At 37.1% G+C, this 24499-nt stretch overlaps 1 protein-coding gene across 1 annotated transcript in view; it reads left to right on the forward strand.

Annotated features, from left to right (window-relative positions):
• The window catches only part of MNS1 (meiosis specific nuclear structural 1), a 60812-nt gene that overhangs the window by 719 nt on the left and 35594 nt on the right, over positions 1–24499 (forward strand). The window contains exons 2-3 of the mRNA XM_061182083.1: positions 3078–3299; positions 12441–12568. Coding sequence (XP_061038066.1) covers positions 3078–3299; positions 12441–12568 — 350 coding nt within the window. The remainder of the gene's footprint in view (positions 1–3077; positions 3300–12440; positions 12569–24499) is intronic.

A 24499-nucleotide genomic window follows, 5' to 3' on the forward strand; every position in this document is an offset into this window, starting at 1 on the left:
CGTCCCATCTTACCCTTCCCACTCCCCGTGTCCTCAAGTCCATTCTCTACGTCTGCATCTTTATTCCTGTCCTGCCCCTAGGTTCTTCAGAACCTTTTTTTTTTTTTTAAGATTCCATATATATGTGTTAGCATATGGTATTTGTTTTTCTCTTTCTGACTTACTTCACTCTGTATGACAGACTCTAGGTTCATCCACCTCACTACAAATAACTTAATTTCATTTCTTTTAATGGCAGAGTAATATTCAGTTGTATATGCGTGCCACATCTTCTTTATCCATTCATCTGTCGATGGACACTTAGGTTGCTTCCATATCCTGGCTATTGTAAATAGAGCTGCTATGAACATTGTGGTACATGAACTCTTTTTGAATTATGGTTTTCTCAGGGTATATGCCCAGTAGTGGGATTGCTGGGTCGTATGGTAGTTCTGTTTTTAGTTTTTTAAGGAACCTCCATATTGTTCTCCATAGTGGCTGTATCAATTTACATTCCCACCAACAGTGCAAGAGGGTTCCCTTTTCTCCACACCCTCTCCAGCATTTATTGTTTGTAGATTTTTTGATGATGGCCGTTCTGACTGGTGTGAGGTGATACCTCATTGTAGTTTTGATTTGCATTTCTCTAATGATTAGTGATGTTGAGCGTCCTTTCATGTGTTTGTTGGCAATCTGTATATCTTCTTTGGAGAAATGTCTATTTAGGTCTTCTGCCCATTTTTGGATTGGGTTGTTTGTTTTTTAAATATTGAGCTGCATGAGCTGTTTATATATTTTGGAGATTAATGCTTTGTCCGTTGATTCTTTTGCAAACAATTTCTCCCATTCTGAGGGTTGTCTTTTGGTCTTGTTTATGGTTTCCTTTGCTCTGCAAAAGCTTTTAAGTTTCATTAGGTCCCATTTATTTTTGTTTTTATTTCCATTACTCTAGTAGGTGAGTCAAAAAAGATCTTGCTGTGATTTATGTCAAAGAGTGTTCTTCCTATGTTTTCCTCTAAGAATTTTATAGTGTCCGGTCTTACATTTAGGTCTTTAATCCATTTTGAGTTTGTTTTTGTGTATAGTGTTAGGGAGCGTTCTAATTTCATCCTTTTACATGTAGCTGTCCAGTTTTCCCAGCACCACTTATTGAAGACTGTCTTTTCTCCATTGTATATCCTTGCCTCCTTTTTCATAGATTAGTTGACCATAGGTGCGTGGGTTTATCTCTGGGCTTTCTATCCTGTTCCATTGATCTATATTTCTGTTTTTGTGCCAGTATCATATTGTCTTGATTACTGTAGCTTCGTGGTATAGTCTGAAGTCAGGGAGTCTGATTCCTCCAGCTCCGTTTTTCTTTCTCAAGATTGCTTTGGCTATTCGGGGTCTTTTGTGTCTCCAAACAAATTTTAAGACTTTTTGTTCTAGTTCTGTAAAAAATGCCATTGGTAATTTGATGGGGATTGCATTGAATCTATAGATTGCTGTGGATAATATAGTCATTTTCACATTATTGATTCTTCCAATCCAAGAACATGGTATATCTCTCCATCTGTTTGTATCATCTTTAATTTCTTTCATCAGTGTCTTATAGTTTGCTGCATACAGGTCTTTTGTCTCCTTAGGTAGGTTTATTCCTAGGTATTTTATTCTTTTTGTTGCAGTGGTAAATGGGAGTGTTTCCTTAATTTCTCTTTCAGATTTTTCATCATTAGTGTATAGGAATGCAAGAGATTTCTGTGCATTAATTTTGTATCCTGCTCCTTTACCAAATTGATTGATTAGCTCTAGTAGTTTTCTGGTGGCATCTTTAGGATTCTCTATGTATAGTATCATGTCATCTGCAAACAGTGACAGTTTTACTTCTTTTCTGATTTGGATTCCTTTTATTTCTGTTTCTTCTCTGATTGCTGTGGCTAAAACTTCCAAAACTATGTTGAATAATAGCAGTGAGAGTGGGCAACCTTGTCCTGTTCCTGATCTTAGTGGAAATGTTTTCAGTTTTTCACCATTGAGAATGATGTTGGCTATGGGTTTGTCATATATGGCCTTTATTATGTTGAGGTAAGTTCCCTCTATGCCTACTTTCTGGAGGGTTTTTATGATAAATGGGTGTTGAATTTTGTCGAAAGATTTTTCTGCATCTTTTGAGATTACCATATGGTTTTCCTCCTTCAATTTGTTAATATGGTTTATCACATTGATTGATTTGCGTATATTGAAGAATTCTTGCATTCCTGGGATAAACACCACTTGATCATGGTGTATGATCCTTTTAAAGTGCTGTTGGATTCTGTTTGCTAGTATTTTGTTGAGGATTTTTGCACCTATGTTCATCAGTGATATTGGCCTGTAGTTTTCTTTTTTTGTGACATCTTTGTGTGGTTTTGGTATCAGGGTGATGGTGGCCTCCTAGAATGAGTTTGGGAGTGTTCCTCCCTCTGCTATATTTTGGAAGAGTTTGAGAAGGACAGGTGTTGGCTATTCTTTAAATGTTTAATAGAATTCACCTGTGATGCCATCCGGTCCTGGGCTTTTGTTTGTTGGAAGATTTTTAATCACAGTCTCAATTTCAGTGCTTGTGATTGGTCTGTTTATATTTTCTATTTCTTCTTGGTTCAGTCTCGGAAGGTTGTGCTTTTCTAAGAATTTGTCCATTTCTTCCAGGTTGACATGACCAGCTTTTGAACCTCACTTTACAGCCAAGGGGGAAGGGGTAGAAGTTGGAATGAGGAGGAATTCCCTGCATAGTGGTAAAGAGCTGGGTCTATAGAGCTCAGCTGCACGTCTTTGAATTCTGGTATGGCTGTTTATTAGCTGAGGAAACTTGGGTCAAGTTGCTTTAACTTTTCATGCCTCATATATAAGATGGGGAACACTAATAGTACCTGCTTCATTGATATATCATGTATTTACCTACCACATTTGCTTTTTTATTATGATATATTTCTCTGAATTTAGGAAGGAAGCCAAAAGCCTTTCATTTTTTACTGTTAGCTATCTTCATTTCATTTGTTTCTGGGGGCTACATCAATATATTTTAAAAAATTAGATCCTGGAACACCAAAGTATGCTTTTTTTCCCCCCCCTCATTTTAGGCTTCCAAAAGGAGAACTCTGAGCTTTAGTGAAAGGCATCAGAAATTAGTAGATGTAAACTATTGCAAAAAATTGCATGTCGAGGCACTACAAAGGCTACAGAATCAAATCAGGGACCAAATGGTGCAGAATGAGAATGATGACCGGGCTGAGCGCAAAAGGTTCCTCAGATTATTACGGAATGAACAATTTGAGTTGGATATGGAAGAGGCCATTCAAAAGGTAAGTTTTACTATTCATTTTTACATCATTTTTTTCCTTCATTTTCTCTTTGGAAACAATGAAAGCCAACTGGAATTGAATAGAGAGACTAAGCATCAGGCAAAGGATGCCTCCCAGTGAGTCAGCCCAGTGCAGTGGTAAAGAGCTGGTGTTTTGGAGCTGGACTGTGTATCTTTGAGTCCTAGTACTACTATATGTTAGCTGTGGAACCTTGGGTAGTTTTCTTTTACTTTCTCTGCCCTATCTAGAAAGTGAGAAGAATAATAGTACCTACTTCATGGGATTGTTTTAGTAATTAATCAGTAAATACAGGCAAAGCCCTTAGAATAGTGCCTGGAAGAGTAAGCACTCAGGTTTTTTTTTTCATAAATATGAAATCCATAATTACTAACTTCCACAGTTTTGTTCACATAAGTGTAATTCTGTTGCTTTCCCTAAAATTCTAAAGACAAAAATTTAAGAATACCTTTTTTGAATTTATTGAGATTAAACATGTACATTAAGTGGTAGAAAATGAACACTTATTTATTAGCTATGAATTTACTTGGTATTTTTGATTTTTGAAATACTGCCTTGAAAAATTCAGGTATAATATGTAGGTATGTAACTACTAAAGTGTGGAGACAGTTTTTCAGTGCATATTTTAAGGGATGAGGGAGGTAGAAAAAGGGAAACCAACAAGAAACGAAATGAGTTCTCATAAATGTGAAAAAGATGTCCTGATATTTCAGTGTTTTTTGAGTGTGTGCTATATGTTCAACATTTTGTAAGATATTTTGGGGAATGGCAAAACCAAGTTTTAAAAGTGGTATTCATCCTTCTGAGTTTCAAATTCCAGAAGCTTAGACATGACTTTTTAACCCTGAGCAAGAAGATCCTTGGGGATTAGATTTTTTTGCCTATTCTTTTTATTCTTATTTTTTCTTTAATTTTAAAGAAAATCCCAGATATCATATCAACTCTCTCTGGTATACTTCAGTATACATCTTACAAAATATGGATTTATTTTTATATAGCAGCAGCATAATGCCATTATCTTACCTGATAGAATTATCAATAAATAAATTCAAGGTATCATTTAATACCATTCCATAATCAAATTTCTGTGATTGTGTCAGAAGACTGCTTTTACAGTTGGTTTGTTTTAATCAGATCCAAACAAGGTTTATCCAGTGTATTTGGTTATGTCAGGTCCCTTTTAATCTAAAACAACCCTTCCCTGTGCTTTTTTTTTTTTTTTACTTCATGTTTTTAACTTGTTAAAGAAGCTAGGCCAGTTGTTTAATAGGGTATCCCACTTTCTGAATTTATCTATTTGCTTCCTCAGTGGTTCCTTTACTTTGTTCCCCTATCTCTTATATTTCCTCTGAATTAAAGTTAGCCCTAAGGGCATGATTAGATTTAGGTACAACTCTTTTGGCAGTGACTCCATGGCAATGCTATCCTCGATATTTTATCCCACCAGCAGGCACATACTGGTGCTGATGTTGATGCTAATGTTGATTAGTGGGTTTAATGAGACAGCCTGGTTCGTCCATTGTAAAGATCCCCATCAAACATTAATCTTTGGTTTCACCAATGAATCTTTTTCATTATTAGGGGTTGCAAAACACTGATTTTCTAATTTTGTTGTTCCTTTCACATTTAATTAGCTGCAATTCCTCTGTAAAGAACTTTCCCTCATCAACTAGCGTAATTTGGTACCCTGAGATATAGTTTTTGCTGGAAAGGGAGAGAAATAATTTTCAGAGTAAGAATTGGTGCCCTAGTCACTTCCATTGGTGTATGCCTATGTTGCTTTTTAAAATGTTGTTTTCTTGAGCTTTGGACTTTTTATCTTTTTATTTTTTTTGGAGTCATGGGCCTTTATATACTTGAATTAATTGTATTTATTATTCTTTTTCATGCTCAGATTGTCCTACATTTGGCCAATGGATGCCCTTTTATTGCTTCTGTGTTCTTTTGACAGGACTCCCTTAATTTGTGGTAGCTTCCTTGCTTTTTGTCAGAATACAGTGTTACAGGCTAGGGATGGTTAATTTTACGTGTCAGCTTGACTGGGCCATGGGGTGCCCAGATATTTGGTCAGCCATTATTTTGGGTGTTTTTGGATGAGATTAACATTTAAATTAATAGACTGAGTAAAGCAGATTTTGAACTGAAACAGCTCTTACTGAGTCTCAAGCCTGCCAGCCTTCAGACAGGAACTACACCAGTGGCTCTCAGGCCTTTGACCTTAGACTGGAACTAAACTGTTGGCTGGCTTCTGTCTCCAACTTTCCAACTCACCCTGCAGATCTTGGGACTTGCCTGCTTCCATAATTGCTTGAGCTGATTCCTTATTATATTGTTTCTGTTTCTCTGGAAAACCCTAATACAAGGTTCATCTTATAAATTTCTTGCTTCATACCTGGAATTGGCCATTGTACCAAGAAGTTCTATTATCATTTAGTGGAAATAATATTTAGAGACAATTTTGGGTTTAGATATGCTTATTGCTCTTGGGTGTTAGATATGCTTATTATATTGGTTCCAGGTCTTTTCAGCAGATAGAACTTGGACATATGCATATTTTTAACTTTTTGAGATAAGTTTAGTTTTACAGAATAGTTGCAAAAATAATACCCTTGAGCTGACTTCCCTTTATGTTACCGTCTAACATAGTCATAGAACAATTATCAAAATGAAGAAATTAGCCTTACCACAATACTATTAACTAAACTGTGAGATTTATTCAGATTTCATCAGTTTTTCCACTAACAACTTTTTGTTGTTGTTGTTGTTCCAGTATCACAAATTGCATTTAGTTGTCAGGTGTCCTTAGTCTCCTCTAAGTCTCCTCCATTCTGTGAGTTCCTCCCTTTTTTTCTGTCTTTCATGACCTTGACAGTTTTGAAGACTATAGTTCATTTGTTATATTAGTTTTCTGTTGCTGTGTAACAAACTTCCACAAACTTAGTGGCTTAAAACAATATCCATTTATTACCTCACAATTTCTGTAGGTCAGAAGTCCAGGCATGGTGTAGCTGGATTGTCTGCTTGGTCTCACAAGGCTGAAATCAAGGTGTTGCCTGGGATGCATTCTCATCTGGATCTTGGGGCCTCTTCTCTGCCTGTTTAAGTTGTCAGCAGAGTTCATGTTCTTGTAGTTGTAAGCCTGAAGTTTTCATCTCCCGGAGGTTGCTGACATTCCCTGCCACGTGACCCTCTCTACACATGCAATTTACTTACTTTCTGGCACCACAAGATGTTCCAGGCTCAGCTTATTCTTCCCTTGCCTTGGAATCAACCAGTTCTCTAAGAAGACTTGGTTCCTTTTATTGGAAAATGGTATTTAGAAACCAAGGTCTGAATGATAGACGTGTTCATTATTACTGGGGTTTTACTGCTCTACTCCCTCTAGGTGGAAAGAACTAGAAAACAAACTAGAAAATAACCGTACACACACATCTGTGTTTACATTTGTGTGTCTATCTGCATGTATTTATTAATAAAAAAAACCATGAGCCTGAGTTGGTACTGCTGACTCCAATCTGCCACCACAGGGGTCATTTTAGTCTTTCCCCTTTCCTTATTTGTAATTGCATTCTCCCAACAAAAAGAAAGCTGGCTCTCATTATCTACAATATATTTATTTATTCTTTCAACCCTAGAATACAAATAGTTTCAGAATTGCTAACCTGCACCCTTGTGAACCACAAATTTACTTACTACAATACAGACTTGGGTACAGTTCTTTGTGTCTTTAGCCTTGCAATATCTAGTCAAACTTTTTTCCAAAGTTACTTATGTCCACTCCTACCTATCTCCTCCATTGTGGTTATTTGATTGATTTTTGTTTGGTTGGTTTTTTTGTGATTGATTTTTAATACAGGTAATTTGTTATAGTCTGCATTCCATTGTCCTCCCCACATCTGATTGATTTCTTTTTTTTTTTTAATGTTGAAATAATTACATATCCTTGGGAAGGTGCAAAGATAGTGCAGAGAGGTCCACTGTGCCCTTGGGCAGTTTCTCCCAATGGTTACATCTTACACAACTGTAATATGATATCCACCCTGTAAAATGACATTGCTATGTTATGCGTATATATTTCTATGTCATTTTATTACATGTGTAGGTTTATGCAACCACCACCTCATTCAAGATACAGAACTATTCCATCACCACCAAGACCTCTTTCATGCTACCCCATTATTGTCACACACTCTCTTCAAACCCCACTATGCCTGGCAATCACTAATTTGTTCTCCATCTCTATAATTTTGTTATTTCAAGAATCTTATTTTTAAAAGAGGATGTTATATAAACAGTCCTGCATGTGATTCCATACATATGTGGAATCATACATCTATAACCTTTATTTATTTATTTTTTTAAACATCTTTATTGGAGTATAATTGCTTTACAATTGCTTTACAATGGTGTGTTAGTTTCTGCTTTATAACAAAGTGAATCAGCTATACATATACATATATCCCCATATCTCCCTCTCTTGCGTCTCCCTCCCACCCTCCCTATCCCACCCCTCTAGGTGGTCACAAAGCACTGAGCTGATCACCCTGTGCTATGTGGCTGCTTCCCACTAGCTAGCTATTTTACATTTGGTAGTGTATATATGTCCATGCTACTCTCTCACTTCGCCCCAGCTTACCCTTCCCCCTCCCCGTGTCCTCAAGTACCTTCTCTACATCTGCGTCTTTATTCCTGTCCTGCCCCTAGGTTCTTCAGAACCTTTTTTTTTTTTGTCTGTAACCTTTAGAATAGGCTTTTTTCAGTCCACATAAGGCTCTTGAGATTCATCCATGTTGTTGGATGTGTCAACAGTTGATTCCTTTTTATTATTAAGTAGTAGTACATAGTATGGATGTACTAGTTGATTTCATTTTAAATTTGCATATTATAAAATTCATTCTTTGTTATGTACAGTTCTATGGATTTTGGCAAATGCATAGGTTACTGTTTCCACCATCACAATGTCATACAAAGCAGTCCATCACACCAAAAGTCCCCTCATGCTTCCCCTTTATAGTCAACCACTCACACCACCCCCCAATCCCTGGAAACCATTGATTTCTTTTTTGTCCAATAGGTTTATCTTTTCTATAGTATCATATAAATGGAATTATGTAATATGTCACCTTTTGGGTCTGACTTCTTTCACTTAGCAAAACAAATTTAAGATTTTGTGTTGTTGCATGAATCATTCATTTTAATTGCTGAATGGTATAGTAGTATTCTGTTATATGGATGTACCACAGTTTGTTTATCCATTCACAGTATGAAGTAAATTTGAGTTGTTTCCAGTTTTGGGCAAATGTGAATAAAACTGAATACAAACTTTTGTATGAACATAAATTTTCATTTCTCTGGGATAGATATCTGATAGTAGGATGGTTGGGTCATATGGTATGTGTAAGTTTCATTTTATAAGAAACTGCCAAATCATTTTCCAGAGTTACTGCACTACTTTGCATTTCCTCAAGTAATGTATAAGAATTCCAATGGCTTTGTGTCCACACCAGTACTTGCTGTTGCTTTTTGTTCATTGAAATTTTTATTGAGATAATTATAGATTCATATGAAGTTGTAAGAAAAATACATAAAGTTCCTATATATCCTGTACCCAATTTCTCCCAATGGTACATCTTGCAAAAGTATAGTACAATATCACAAACAAGATATCAACAATGATGCAATCCACCAGTCTTGTTCAGATTTCCCCAGTTTTACTTGTGTGTGTGTGTGTGTTTAGTTCTGTACAATTTATAACGTGTAGCTTTGTATATATAATACCATAGCCAAGATCCAGAAGAGTTCCATGATCACAAGGATCCCACATTTTGTCCTTTTATAAGCATACCCTTCTCTTTCTTGTCCGTCCCTACCTCATCCCTAACTCTAGCAATCACTAATATGTTCTCCATTTATATAATTTTGTTACTTAAAGAACATTACATGTACAACTCATCAGTAAAAAGAAAAAAAAATTTTTAATGAGCAAAGGATTTCAATAGCCGTTTCCCCAAAGAAGATATGCAAGTGAGCAATAAGCACAAAAAATGATGCTCAACATCATTAGTCATTAGAGAGATGCAAATCAAAACCACAGTGAGATACCACTTCAGACCCACAAGGACTGCTGCAATTGGAGGAAAAAAAAAAAGGAAAATAAGTGTTGGAACCCTTGTACATTGCTGCTGGAAATGTAAAATGGTGTAGTGGCTGTGCAGAACTGTTTGGTAGTTCCTCAAAAAGTTAAGCATAGGGGCTTCCCTGGTGGCGCAGTGGTTGAGAGTCTGCCTGCCGGTGCAGGGGACACGGGTTCGAGCCCTGGTCTGGGAGGATCCCACGTGCCGTGCCGCGGAGCAGCTGGGCCCGTGAGCCACGGCTACTGAGCCTGCGTGTCTGGAGCCTGTGCTCCGCAACAAGGGAGGCCGCGATAGTGGGAGGCCGCGATAGTGAGAGGCCCACGCACCGCGATGAAGAACATAGCCAAAAAAAAAAAAAAAAAAAAGTTACTATATTACACAGCAGTTACATTCCTAAGCATATGACCAAGATAATTGAAAATCTATGTCCACACAAAAACTTTTACACAAATGTTCATAGCAGCATTAATCATGATAGCCAGATAAGTGGAAACAACCCAAATGCCCATCAGCTTGTGAATGGATAAACAAAATATGTTAATATCTATACAATTGTATATTATGCAGCCATAAAAATGTATGCATTACTGATACGTACTGCGACATAGGTGGACGTTGAAAGCATTATGCTAAATGAAAGAAGCCAAACACAAAAAGGCCACATATTGTATGATTTCTTTTAAATGAAATATCTGGAATAGGCAAATTCACACAGATAGGAAGTAGATTAGTGGTTGAGGGGTAAGTGGAATGGTGAGTGACTGCTAACAGGTATGGGGTTTCTTTTTCGGGTGATAAAAATTTTCTGTAACGTTGAAAACTTACATCGACACAAAAAACTGCACATGGATGTTTATGGCAGCTTTATTCATAATTGCCAAAACTTGTAAGCAACTAAGATGTCCTTCAGTAGGTGAATGGATAAATAATCCAGAAAATAGAATATTATTCAGTGCTAAAATAAATGAGCTATCAAGCCATGAAAAGACATGAAAGTGAAAGAAGCCAATCTGAAAAAGCTACATAATGTATGATTTCAACTATATGACATTCTGGAAAAGGCAAAACAATGGGGATAGTGAAAAGATCAGTGGTTTCTAGGGGTTTTGGAGAGGGTGGGATGAATAAGCAGAGCAAAGAGGATTTTTAGGGCAGTGAAACTACTCTGTATGATATTGTAATGGTAGGTATATATGTCATCATACAGTTGTTTAAACCCATAGAATGTATAACACCAAGAATGAACAGTAAGGTAAACTATGAACTTTGGGTGTTAATGATGTGTCAGTGTAGGTTTATTGATTGTAACAAATGTCCCCTCTGGTGTGGGAATGTTGATAGTGAGGGGGCTGTGCATGTGTGTGGGCAGAGTGTTTATTGGGAACTCTGTTCTTGTCAGTTTTGCTGTAAACCCAATACTGCTCCAAATAATAGTCTATTAAAAAAAAAAATGTTCTGGAACTAGGTAGTGGTGTTGGTTGCACAACATTGTGAATGTACTAAAAAACTGCTGAGTCGTGAATTGTGAAATGTGAATTTTATGCTGTGTGAATTATGTTTCAGCTTTAAAATAGAACATGTTCCAAGAACATTATATAAATAGGATCAAACAGTATGTAACCTTTTGGGACTGGAGTTTTTCACTCAGCATAATTCCTGGAGATTCATCCAGATTGTCGTTTGTATGAATACTCATTCTTTTTTGTTGCTCAGTGGTGTTCCACAGTATGGATATACCACAGTTTATTTGACCATTCACCTGTTGAAGGATGTCTGGGTATTTTCAGTTGGGTATTTTGAATAAATTGCTGTAAACATTTGGGTACAGGTTTTATAATAAACATAAATTTTCATTTCTCTGGGAGAAATGCTTAAGAGTACAACTGTTGAGTTGTATCGTAAAAACTATTTTCCAGAGTAGCTATACCATTTTACATTCCCACCCAGTGAATAATGCTGTTTCTCACCAGCATTTGGTTTTGCTGCTACTTTTTGTTTTAGCCATTCCAGTAGGTATGTAGTGATATATCATTGTAGTTTTAACTTGAATTTCCTGATGTCTAATGATATTGAACATCTTTTCATGTGCATATTCTTTCCTAAATACAGAATTTAATCAAGTCTCTAGATCTTTCTACCATTTTATAGGAAATACAAAAGAGAAACAAGATATCCTGGTGAAGCAATCGGTCGAATTCAGAATGTGGGACATTCTGTGGGACATATGTCCTAATTTCCACAACAAATCAGTGCGCTGGCGGGGGGTAGTGTGTGAGGAGACTGTTAAAAAATAAAAGAGACTTAAGAGAAATCATAACTAGATACAATATATGGACCTTGTTTGGATTTTGATTTGAACAAACCAAAAAAAAAAAAGGATCTTCAAGACAGCTGGGGAAATCTGAATATGGAAAAGTTATTGGACCTTACTAAGGAATTATTGTTAATTTATTTCAGTTTATTACTTGTATGGTTATATAAGAAGAAATTCTTGTCAGGTAGAGATCAATATTGAATTATTTACATGGTAATGATATATCTAGGATTTGTTTTTAAATACTCTAGCAAAAAAAAAAAATATAGGAAAAAGTGGGAGTGGAGTGGAAGAGTAGAGAAAAAAGATTGGCAAAATACTGATAATTGTTGAAGATGAGTGATGGCTACCTGAGGGTGTGTTTCAATCTTCTTCTTACTTTTGGTGATGTTTGAAATTTTCCATGAAAAAATGTTCAGAAAAAAAAAAAATTCAGATAAAATGTTCAGAAATTTTCCATGATAAAATGTTCAGAAAAATGTTCAGAACATTTTCCAGATAAAATGTTCAGAAAAAGTATTTATTGAAATTATATTTTGTATTTTAAAATAAAACATGAACAGTTGACTTCTCAGAAGGTACTTGTAGTCTTTTGCTATAAAACAAGTTCAACCTTAATGAAAAAAATCTGGTTCTGGGGGACAAATGACTAAAGTTATTTATTTTTTTATTTAGGCAGAAGAAAACAAAAGATTGAGGGAGCTCCAGCTTGAACAAGATGAAAAATTGGCTATGGAATTGGCAAAACTTAAACATGAAAGTCTAAAGGATGAAAAGATGAGGCAACAAGTAAGAGAAAACAGGTAACTTGGCTTCCAAAAATTTCATTTATTTAGTCTTTTTGGCCACTTGAAAAAAATTTTTTTTTTTTTTGCATTAGTTCCTTGGTTATCTATTTTAAATATAGCAGTGTGTACATGTCAATTCCAAACTCCCAATCTACACCTCCCCTCTACCATTCCCCCCTGGTAATCATAAGCTAATTCTCTAAGTCTGTGAGTCTGTTTCTGTTTTGTAAATAAGTTCATTTGTATCATTTTTTTTTAGATTCTGCATATAAGTGATATCATATGATATTTGTCCTTCTCTGTCTGACTTACTTCACTTATCTTTAAACTTTTATGTAATGCTTAGCACCTGAGAGTGAGATTTCTTTCTTTATGTCATTGTACTTAGTTAATATTTTGACTAGAAATACTGCTTTAAATCCTATATATATGTTCATTTGAGAAAAGAGGTCATATTCCTAGAAATAAAGTGTTAATATTTAAGGTGAAAATCAATATCAATTCCCTCTTCTCTAAAGAAAAATTTTAAAATGACCTCTTATAAAAAATAGACTCATGAATTCTACTCATAAGAAAAATCTTAGGTGATACCTAATTTAATTTTATGCCCCTACATAAATTTCCTACAGTATTTCTGGAAGGTGGCTGGTCAGCTGTGGTTTAGCACGTCTAGTGACTGCGATAGGAACTTTTTCAATCAGCCCTATCTTTGAATAATCCTTTTTTCCCTATTGTTTCAAAATTAATTGCCCTGTAATATCCAGGCATTTATCTTAGTTCTGCTATCTGATTGAAAAAGAAATAAATTGAGTTTTTCTTTAGGACATCCCTTCATATTTATGAATCCACTAAACATTTCCTTCTGTAAGTTAAATGTCCATTATTCCTTCATTTGTTCCTTAGATAACATGATTTCAAGCTTCTTTACCATCCTGGTTCTCTTCTGTAGATGTAATTTAGATTTTTAGTGTTCCTTAACAAAATATTGCCTCCACAATTATGTGTAATACTCTAGGGTACTGTTTATTTTATTTTTTAAAAAATATTTATTTATTTGGTTGCACCGGGTCTTAATTGTGGCAGGCAGGCTCCTTAGCTGCGGAGCGCTGGCTCCTTAGTTGCAGCATGTTGTCTTCTTAATTGTGGCACGTGGGCTTCTTAGTTGTGGCACGTGGGCTTCTTAGTTGTGGCATGCGTGTGGGATCTAGTTCCCTGACCAAGGATTGAACCCGGGCCCCCTGCATTGGGAGCACGGAGTCTTATCCACTGTACCACCAGGGAAGTCCCTAGGGTACTGTTTAGTACTCCTAATAGTGAGACTATTAACCACATTGTTCTAGAATATGTTTCTTAATGTTGTCTAAGATCGAATTACTTTTCAGTGGCAGCCTATCACACTGTTGATTAAAACTCAGACTAAGTAAATGCCCATTCTGTACTTATGTAGTTGAATATATTAGGAATTTACTTTGATAGTTGTTACATTTTATCTTAACTGAGCAAGGCTTCTATAGAATATTATATGACCCATGGATGAGCTCCAGAGGTTTTGAGCCCATTAAATTATATATGTATGTTTGGCAAATGTACCCATGTGTATTTTTCTGTGTCCACAACTTTTATCACATTCTCTAAGGGATTACTAATTCTTAGGAAAAAAAAAAAAAAGATTTAAAATTGCTGCTAATGTCTTCGTATTCCTCTAGTCTCAAACTGTTTTTTTTGATCTTAATTCTCCAATTATTGTTAGCTATCACTCACACTTTTATGTTATCTGAAGATGAAATAAATGTTTCATATGTCTTTGTCTAATTCACTGATAAAAGAATTAAATACAGGACCTTTTTAGCAATTGAAGACTAGGTGATTCAGATAAAAGCTCCCTCTCAGAGCAGACTGTCTGGAGAAAGTATAATAATAAGATATGGGAGAGGAAGGAAACCAGAATGATGAGCCTGGCATTTGTAGCTGCATTTCTCCTGGAAGTCTCTGCAGATGGCAAAAGTATGGCTGAGAGTTAACAAGTGAAGCAGAGCTTGGCCAGTAAGCATATAGTAAGGTGTTCAACATCATTCTACACACTGTATGCTTAAGAGTTGTGTACTTTAGTGTATGTTTTACTTTAATAATCCAGAATTTAATTAGATTTTATTAGATAGAAACAGATGAAGAGATAATGTGCAGTTTAGTGGAAAATATCCAGAATAAGCATAGAGAGACAAAAGGGTAGAAAAATACAAAAGAGAATTTAAAGGAGATAAGGGCTGTGCTGGAAAGTTCTACCACAGGGGTCCCCAACCCCCTGGGCTGTGGACCAGTACTGGCCCACTCCCCGTTCGGAACCAGGCCACACAGCGGGAGGTACTGCCTGAACCATCGCTCACATTACCGCCTCAACCATTCCCCCCACCCCTCACCGTCCATGGAAAAATTGTCTTCCACAAAACCAACTGGTCCCTGGTGCCAAAAAGTTTGGGGACCGCTGTTCTACCAGATGTATAATTTTAATTCTGGTAGTAGAAATGAAAGTGGATGATGCAGAAGCAGCATTCAAAGAGATACAGGCTGAGAATTTCCAAAAATGATAAAAGGCATAAAGCCACAAAGACACAGTAAATAATTAAAAATACATCTATGCTCATCCTAGTCAAACTTTAGAAATCTAACAATAAAGAAAATCATAAAAATCACAAAAGTAGCCACACAAAAACGACTACTGCCTTCAAAGGAGCAACAGTGAGAAGTATGACTGAATTTTGAGCAGCAACGTTAGAAACTAGAAGACTGGATTTAAAGGACTGAAAGAAAATTTAGTATTCTATACATTGTGGAAAGTTTCTTCAAACATAAGGCAAAAGTCATTCGTTGAGTATTCTTTCAAATAGAGTATGGTTCCTCTCAGCAGTGTCAAAACTGCTAAGAGTTTTTAATTTTGTGCATAAGCTGTGGTAAAATTTTGACTGACATGCAGAAATGGACCATTTTCTGATCAGTGTATTCATCTGGAAATTGGCAGGTCTAAATTGAAGGAAATGTTTGCTGTGGTGCTTGAAATGTATCCAAAGTAATTAAAAATCACCTATATCATGATTAGGCTCTTTAAACTTAAAAGAAATTAATTTTTAAAACCCAGGGTAAATTTTTAAAAATCAGTGAAATTTATTTTGAAAATAATTGTTCAAGTTCAGAAGTCATGAGACTCTTTTACATTATTTAGGACACCTGACATTTTTTAATCCAAGAAAATATTTAAAAGACAATCTAATTTTATTATAGCTTTTAACTGGAGTTGAGAAACTCACTGTCTAGTTTTATTTAATTAATTTATTTATTTTTTATTGGAGTAAAATTGCTTTACAATGTTGTGTTAGTTTCTGCTGTACAATGAAGTGAATCAGCTATATGTATCCCTATATCCCCTCCCTCTTGGGACTCCCTCCCACACCCCACCACCACCCATCTAGGTCATCACAGGGCACCGAGCTGACCTCCCTGTGCTATACAGCAGCTTCCCACTAGCTCTCTATTTTACACATGGTAGTGTATTTATGTCAAACCTAGTCTTCCAATTCGTCCCACCCTCCCCTTCCCCCCCATGTCCACATGTCCGTTCTCTACGTCTACGTCTCTATTCCTGCCCTACAAATAGGTTCATCTGTGCCATTTTTCTAGATTCCACATATATGTGTTAATATACGATTTTTTTTTTCTCTTTCTGGCTTACTTCACTCTGTATGACAGACTCTAGGTCCGTCCACATCTCTACAAGTGACCCAATTTCATTCATTTTTATAGCTGAGTAATATTCCATTGTATATATGTACCACATCTTCTTTATCCATTCATCTATCGTTGGACATTTAGGTTGTTTCCATGTCCTGGCTATTGTAAATAGTGCTGCAGTGAACATTGGGGTACATGTGTCCTTTTGAATTACGGTTTTCTCAGGGTATATGCCCAGTAGTGGGATAGCTGGATCATATGCAGTTCTATTTTTAGATTTTTATGGAACCTCCATACTGTTCTCCATAGTGGCTGTATCAATTTACATTCCCACCAACAGTGCAAAAGGGTTCCCTTTTCTCCACACCCTCTCCAGCATTTATTGTTTGTAGATTTTTTGATGATGGCCATTCTGACTGGCGTAAGGTGATACCTCATTGTAGTTTTGATTTGCATTTCTCTAATAATTAGTGATGTTGAGCAGCTTTTCATGTGCCTCTTGGCCATCTGTATGTCTTCTTTGGTGAAATGTCTATTTAGGTCTTCTGCCCGTTTTTTAATTGGGTTGTTTGTTTTTTTGATATTGAGCTCCATGAGCTGTTTGTATATTTTGGAGATTAATCCTTTGTCAGTTGCTTCATTTGCAAATATCTTCTCCCATTCTGAGGGTTGTCTTTCTGTCTTGCTTATGGTTTCCTTTGCTGTGCGAAAGCTTTTAAGTTTCATTAGGTCCCATTTGTTTAGTTTTGTTTTTATTGCCATTTCTCTAGGAGGTGGGTCAAAAAACATCTTGCAGTGGTTTATGTCAAAGAGTGTTTTCCCCTAAGAGTTTTATAGTGTCTGGTCTTACATTTAGGTCTTTAATCCATTTTGAGTTTGCTTTTGTCTATGGTGTTAGGAAGTGTTCTAATTTCATTCTTTTACATGTAGCTGTCCAGTTTTCCCAGCACCACTTATTGAAGAGGCTGTATTTTCTCCATTGTATGTTCTTGCCTCCTTTGTCATAAATTAGGTGACCATATGTGCATGGGTTTATCTCCAGGCTTTCTATCCTGTACGATTGATCTATATTTCTGTTTTTGTGCCAATACCATACTGTCTTGATTACTGTAGCTTTGTAGTATAGTTTGAAGTCAGGGAGCCTGATTCCTCCAGCTCCGTTTTTCTTTCGCAAGATTGCTTTGGCTATTCGGGGTCTTTTGTGTTTCCATACAAATTGTAAAATTTTTTGTTCTAATTCTGTGAAGAATGCCATTGGTAGTTTGATAGGGATTGCATTGAATCTGTACATTGCTTTGGGTAGTATAGTCATTTTCACAGTATTGATTCTTCCAATCCAGTAACATGGTATATTTTTCCATCTGTTTATGTCATCTTTGATTTCTTTCATCAGTGTTTTATAATTTTCTGAGTACAAGTATTTTGCCTCCTTAGGTAGGTTTATTCCTAGACATTTTATTCTTTTTGTTGCAATGGTAAATTGATTGTTTCCTTAATTTCTCATTCTGATTTTTCTTTGTTAGTGTGTAGGAATGCCAGAGATTTCTCTGCATTAATTTTGTATCCTGCTACTTTACCAAATTCATTGATGAATTCTAGTAGTTTTCTAGTGGCATCTTTAGGATTTTCTATGTATAGTATCATGTCATCTGCAAACAATGACAGTTTTACTTCTTCTTTTCCAATTTGTATTCCTTTTATTTCTTTTTCTTCTCTGATTAGCGTGACCAGGACTTCCGAAACTATGTTGAATAAGAGTGGCAAGAGTTGACATCCTGTCTTATTCCTGATCTTAGAGGACATGCTTTCAGTTTTTCACCATTGAGTATGATGTTTGCTGTGGGTTGGTCACACATGGCCTTTACTATGTTGAAGTAGGTTCCCTCTATGCCCACTTTCTGGAGAGTTTTTATCATAAATTGGTGTTGAATTTTGTCAAAAGCTTTTTCTGCATCTATTGAGATGATCATATGGTTTTTATTTTTTAATTTGTTAATATGGTGTATCACATTGATTTGCATATATTGAAGAATCCTTGTATTCCTGGGATAAATCCCATTTGATCATGGTGTATGATCCTTTTAATGTGTTGTTGGATTCTGTTTGCTAGTATTTTGTTGAGGATTTTTGCATCTATGTTCATCAGTGATATTGGTCTGTAATTTTCTTTTTTTGTAGTATCTTTGTCTGGTTTTAGTGTCAGGGTGATGGTGGCTTTGTAGAAAGAATTTGGGAATGATCCTCCCTCTGCAATTTTTTTGGAAGAGTTTGAGAAGGATAGGTGTTAGCTCTTCTCTAAATGTTTGATAGAATTTGCCTGTGAAGCCATCTGGTCCTGGACTTTTGTTTGTTGGAAGATTTTTAATTACAGTTTCATTACTTGTGATAGGTCTGTTTATATTTTCTAATTCTTCCAGGTTCAGTCTTGGAAAATTGTACCTTTCCAAGAATTTGTCCATTTCTTCGTGGTTGTCCATTTTATTGGCATATAGTTGTTTGTAGTAGTCTCTAAGAATCCTTTCTATTTCTGTGGTGTCAGTTGTGATTTCTCCTTTTTCATTTCTAATTTTATTGATTTGCATCCTCTCCCTTTTTTTCTTGATTAGTCTGGCTAAAGGTTTATCAATTTTGTTTATCTTCTCAAAGAACCAACTTTTAGTTTTATTGATCTTTGCTATGTTTTTTTATTTCTATTTCATTTATTTCTGCTCTGATGTTTATGATTTCTTTCCTTCTGCTGAGTTTGGGTTTTCTTTGTTCTTTTTTCTCTAGTTTCTTTAGGTGTAAGTTAGATTGTTTATTTGAGATTTTTCTTGTTTCTTGAGGTGAGATTGAATTGCTATAAACTTCCCTCTTAGAACTGCTTTTGCTGTGTCCCATAGGTTTGGGGTTGTGTGCTTTCATTGTCATTTGTTTCTATGTATTTTTTAAATTTCTTCTTTGATTTCTTCAGTGATCTCTTGGTTGTTTAGCAGTGCACTGTTTAGCCTCCATGTATTTGTGTTTTTTACAGTTTTTTTCCTGTAATTGATTTTCAGTCTCATAGCATTGTGGTCAGAAAAGATGCTTGATACGATTTCAATTTTCTTACATTTTCTGAGGCTTGATTTGTGACCCAAGATGTGATCTATCCTGGAGAATGTTCCGTGTGCACTTGAGAAGAAAGTGTATTCCGCCACTTTTGGGTGGAATGTCCTATAAATATCAATTAAATCTATCCAGTCTATTGTGTCATGTAAAGCTTCTGTTTCCTTATTTTCTGTTTGGATGATCTGTACATTGGTTAAGTGGGGTGTAAAGTCCCCTACTATTATTGTGTTACTGTCGATTTCCCCTTTTATGGTTGTTAGCATTTACCTTATGTATTGAGGTGCTCCTATATTGGGTGCATAAATATTTATAATTGTTATATCTTCTTCTTGGATTGATTCCTTGATCATTATGTAGTGTCCTTTCTTGTCTCTTGTAACAGTCTTTATTTTAAAGTCTATTTTATCTGATACGAGTATTGCTACTCCAGCTTTCTTTTGATTTCCATTTGCATGGATTATCTTTTTCCATCCCTTCCCTTTCAGTCTGTATGTGTCCCTAGGTCTGAAGTGGGTCTGTTGTAGACAGCATATATGGGTCTTGTTCTTGTATCCATACAGCCGGCCTGTGTCTTTATTTGGAGCATTTAATCCATTTACTTTCAAGGTTGTTACTGATATGTATGTTCCTATTACCATTTTCTTAATTGTTTTCGTTTTGTTTTTGTGGGTCCTTTTCTTCTCTTGTGCTTCCCACCTAGAGAAGTTCCTTTAGCATTTGTTGTAAAGCTGGTGTGGTAGTGCTGAATTTTCTTAGCTTTTGCTTGTCTGAAAAGCTTTTGATTTCTCTGTCGAATCTGAATGAGATCCTTGCTGGGTAGAGTAATCTTGGTTGTAGGTTTTTCTCTTTCATCACTTTAAGTATATACTGCCACTCCCTCCGGCCTGCAGAGTTTCTGCTGAAAAATCAGCTGATAACCTTATGGGGATTCCTTTGTATGTTATTTTTTGCATTTCCCTTGCTGCTTTTAATATTTTTTCTTTGAATTTAATTTTTGTTAGTTTGATTAATGTGTGTCTTGGTGTGTTTCTCCTAGGGGTTATCCTGTATGGAACTCTCTGCACTTTCTGGACTTGGGTGACTATTTCCTTTCCCATGTTAGGGAAGTTTTCCACTATAATCTCTTCAAATATCTTCTCAGACCCTTCCTTTTTCTCTTCTTCTTCTGGGACCCCTATAATTCGAATGTTGGTGCATTTAATGTTGTCCCAAAGGTCTCTGTGATTGTCTTCAGTTCTTTTCATTCTTTTTTCTTTGTTCTGTTCCTCGGCAGTTATTTCCGCCATTCTGTCTTCCAGCTCACTTATTTGTTCTTCTGCCTCAGTTTTCTGTTATTGATTCTTTCTAGTGTATTTTTCATTTCAGTTATTATGTTGTTCATCTATGTTTGTTTGTTCTTTAGTTCTTCTAGATCTTTGTTAAACATTTCTTATATTTTCTCAATCCGTGCCTCCATTCTATTTCTGAGATTCTGGATCATCTTTACTATCATTACTCTGAATTCTTTTTCAGGTAGCTTACCTATTTCCTCTTCACTTATTTGGTCTTACAGGTTTTTACCTTGCTCCCTCATCTGTGACATTTTTTTGTCGTCTCATTTTTTTGTTTGTTTTTTGATGGGTGGGATTGTGTTCCTGTCTTACTGGTTGTTTGGCCTGAGGCTTCCAGCACTGGAGTTTGTAGGCTGTTGGGTAGAGCTGGGTCTTGGTGCCGAGATGAGGACCTCAGGGTGACCTCGCTCCGATGAATATTCCCTGGGGTCTGAGATTCTCTGTTAGTCCAGTGGTTTGGACTCAGAGCTCCCACCGCAGGAGCTCTGGCCTGACCCTCTGCTCGTGAACCAAGATCCCGCAACCCACGTGGGGCGGCAAAAAAAAAAAAAAAAATAGAAGAAGAAAAAAAGGAGCAGAACAATAACAGAGTAAAAAATAAGATTAGAAAACTAACAGATATGTTAGAAAGAATAAAAAAATAAAAATATAGATGAAACAACAACCAGAAGGTAAAAAAGAACCACAGTAGTAAAAAAGAGGAAAAAAAAAAAAAAAGCCAGAAAAGGCCTTGGTTGTGGGGGGTGGGGCTTAGGCAGGGCGGGGTTTATGTGGTGGGCGGGGCCTATGCTTAGGACCCACAGGTCCGGAAAAGGCCCTGGGTGGGGTGTGGGGCTTAGGCTCAAGGCAGCAGGGGGGACCCAGGAGTGCCTCTGGCCTTGGAGGTCAGAGCACCAGGTCCAGGACCCCAGCAGGCTCACTGGGCCCAAGTGAGTGGGGGGAATGCAGGGTGCTTCCCCCCCCATCTTCGGATCCTAGAGGTCCCCTCCCTGTTGGCCTCTCTTCTTCTTCCCCCCCACCTCCCTCCTATGCCCCTAGGAGCCACATGGCCAGAGGGAGCCCCAGAAGGCAGGGGACCAGACCTGGAAGCCCAGCAGGCTTCCTGAGGCCTAGTGGGTGGGGGAAATGCCCTCCACCCCTCCCCTGATCCTCCAATCCCAGAGGGCCCTCCCATCTGCATCTCCTCCTCTTCCTCCCTTCTCCCTCCATCCTACGGCCCTAAGACCCCCGCAGCCTGACAGGGTCCGGGAGAATGGAGGACCAGGCCTGGGAGCCCAGCAGGCTTCCTGGGCCGTAATGAGCAGGGGAAACTCCCTCCATGCCTTCCCTGATCCTCTGATCTTGGAGGGCCCCTCCCCGTCCACCACTCCTCTGCTCAGCCCCGCCCCCCATCTCCCTCCTACATCCCTAGGACCAACGCGGCCCGGAGGGGGCCTTGGAAGGCTGAGGACCTGGCTAGGGAGCCCCGCAGGCTTCCTGGGGCCCGATTAAGCAGGTGAAACGCTAGGCATGCTCCCACTGATCATCCGAGCCCCTGAGGGTCCCTCCAGGAGTGGGAACCCCTCCCCCCTCCCAGCCACCACTTCTCCTCCCCCCTCACTCCCCCCATGTCCTACCCATCGCTCAGGGGGTTCCTCCCATCTCCTTGGGCATCTAGGTCCCCCACCAGCGTCTGGCAGGCGCCCTAGTTGTGGGGAGACGTGAACTCTGCGTCTTCCTACACCGCCATCTTGACTCTGCCCCCCCCATTGTCTAGTTTTAGAAATCCTATTTTAATTGTAGCATTAATCAATAATTATAATTAGTTATACAATTAGTTATAATTATTTACAGTTATTACAACTAATTGTATAATTATGACAATTTATAATTATTAAATAATGAGCAATTATATATTTATTATATAGCTAACACATAGCTTTATGAAAGAAAAAATAAGTACCTTGTTTATAACTTGTATTTAAGTTCAGCAAAAACTATCTCAAAGACGAGACAGAGATGGTCTTCCCTTATTAAATGTACAACAAGTTCCTTGCTGATGCCAGTACTATTATATTCCTGACTGATAATCAATATGTTAATTATTAAAATAAATAAGATGGATTAAAAAAATAACATTTTCAGTCAAAACAGAGAATCAATCACGATAACCCTGCATTAAAGGAAATACTAGCAGTTGTTCTTCAGGTAGAAGAATAAAAATGATCCCAACATTAATCTCAAAACTTCAGGGAGGCAAATGCATAGTAAATCTAGGTGAAATATGAATCTGTATATCACTTATCATAATGGGATTTAAAATATATAAAGAGTTAAAAATGTAACAAACCGTAACAAAAGTGAGGTAGGAAGTACATACATGGAGTTAAAGTGGTCAAGAATCTTTCATTGTTTAGTAAAAAATAATGGACAAATTTTATCAGACTTGAAACAAACATGTAATCTCTGTAATACAAATTTGGAAAAGAATATACAATTAACAAATTAATAGAGGGGAGAATGTGATAATAAGGAATGATGAGGCTGTGCAGAAAAGAGTTGACATAGCACCCTTGAGGCTAATTTCCTCAGATAGGCCTGCTTTGCAAGTTTGGTCCTTGGCTGGCATCTGGAAACTTGGATTTCAAGAAGATTCCCACCACTCTATGATAAGAGTGCCTAATTGTTTGGAAAAACAGTATGGTTCATGGTGAACTCTGTTCCTTCTGGTAGTCGTAATTTTGGTACTTGGTAGGCAGAGGGTACGTGCATGACCAGCCCCTAATGAAAATCTCGGGCCCTAAGTCTCTAGCGATGTTTCCTGGTAGACAATTCTCACATGTTGTCACAACTCATTGCTGGGAGAATTAAGCATCTCCTGTGTGACTCCACTGGGAGAGGACTTTTGGAAACTTGCAGCTGATTTCCTCCAGACTTTGCTGACATGCTTTTTTTCCTTGTCGATTTTGCTCTGTATTTCACTGTGATAAATCATATCCATGAGTATGACTATATACTAAGTCCTGTGAGTCCTCCGAGTGAGTGATGGAACCCGGTGTGGGGGGTGGTCTTGGGGACTCCAAACATAGAGACAAAAAGAAGAGAAGAGAGAACACAGAACAGGTAAGACAAATAGAAAGAATATATTAAGATTGTAAATGTAACCCAACTATATTAGTAGTTATAATAAACATGTTTGAACCATTTATGAAAACAGACCATTTGTTATGCCAGAACAAATACAACAGATTTTTAACACATTTATTTCATACATAGTATGTTCTCTGACCACAGTGGAGTTAAACTAGATATACAGTAACAAAAAAACCCCCCAAAAACTAGACAATCTTTGTATGTTTAGATATTTTAAAATGTATGTCTAAGTAACCCCAGGCCAAAGAAGCAATCAGAATTGAAATTAGGAAGTATTTTTAACTGAATGAGAATGAAAATGCCACATAGTAATGGTTGTAAGATTGGAGTGACATCTGAGAAATGGTGTAGTAGGCAGCTCCAAGTTCCTGTCCTCCCAGTCAAACTAGCAGAAACTGTCAGAATCAACTTTGTAAGAACTCTGAACAACAAAGTTTTATAGCAACCAACTGCATGCCCAAACAAGAAAAAGGCAACTTAGCAATGGAAGCAAAGTCTGTAGTGTTTTTACTTTTCCTTGCTCCATCCCCTCCCAGCTCTGAGGCAGTCTTGAGGACAGCAGCCCATAGAGTACCAGGCCCTGGTTCTGGAGGACGAAGAGCAGATCTTATTTGCAAATTATTGTGTCTGTATATTCTAACCTACCTGGGAGCTACCTGAAGGACTGACA

This window comes from Eubalaena glacialis, chromosome 2, assembly GCF_028564815.1.
Source record: "Eubalaena glacialis isolate mEubGla1 chromosome 2, mEubGla1.1.hap2.+ XY, whole genome shotgun sequence".
Classification (NCBI taxonomy): Eukaryota; Metazoa; Chordata; class Mammalia; order Artiodactyla; family Balaenidae; genus Eubalaena; species Eubalaena glacialis.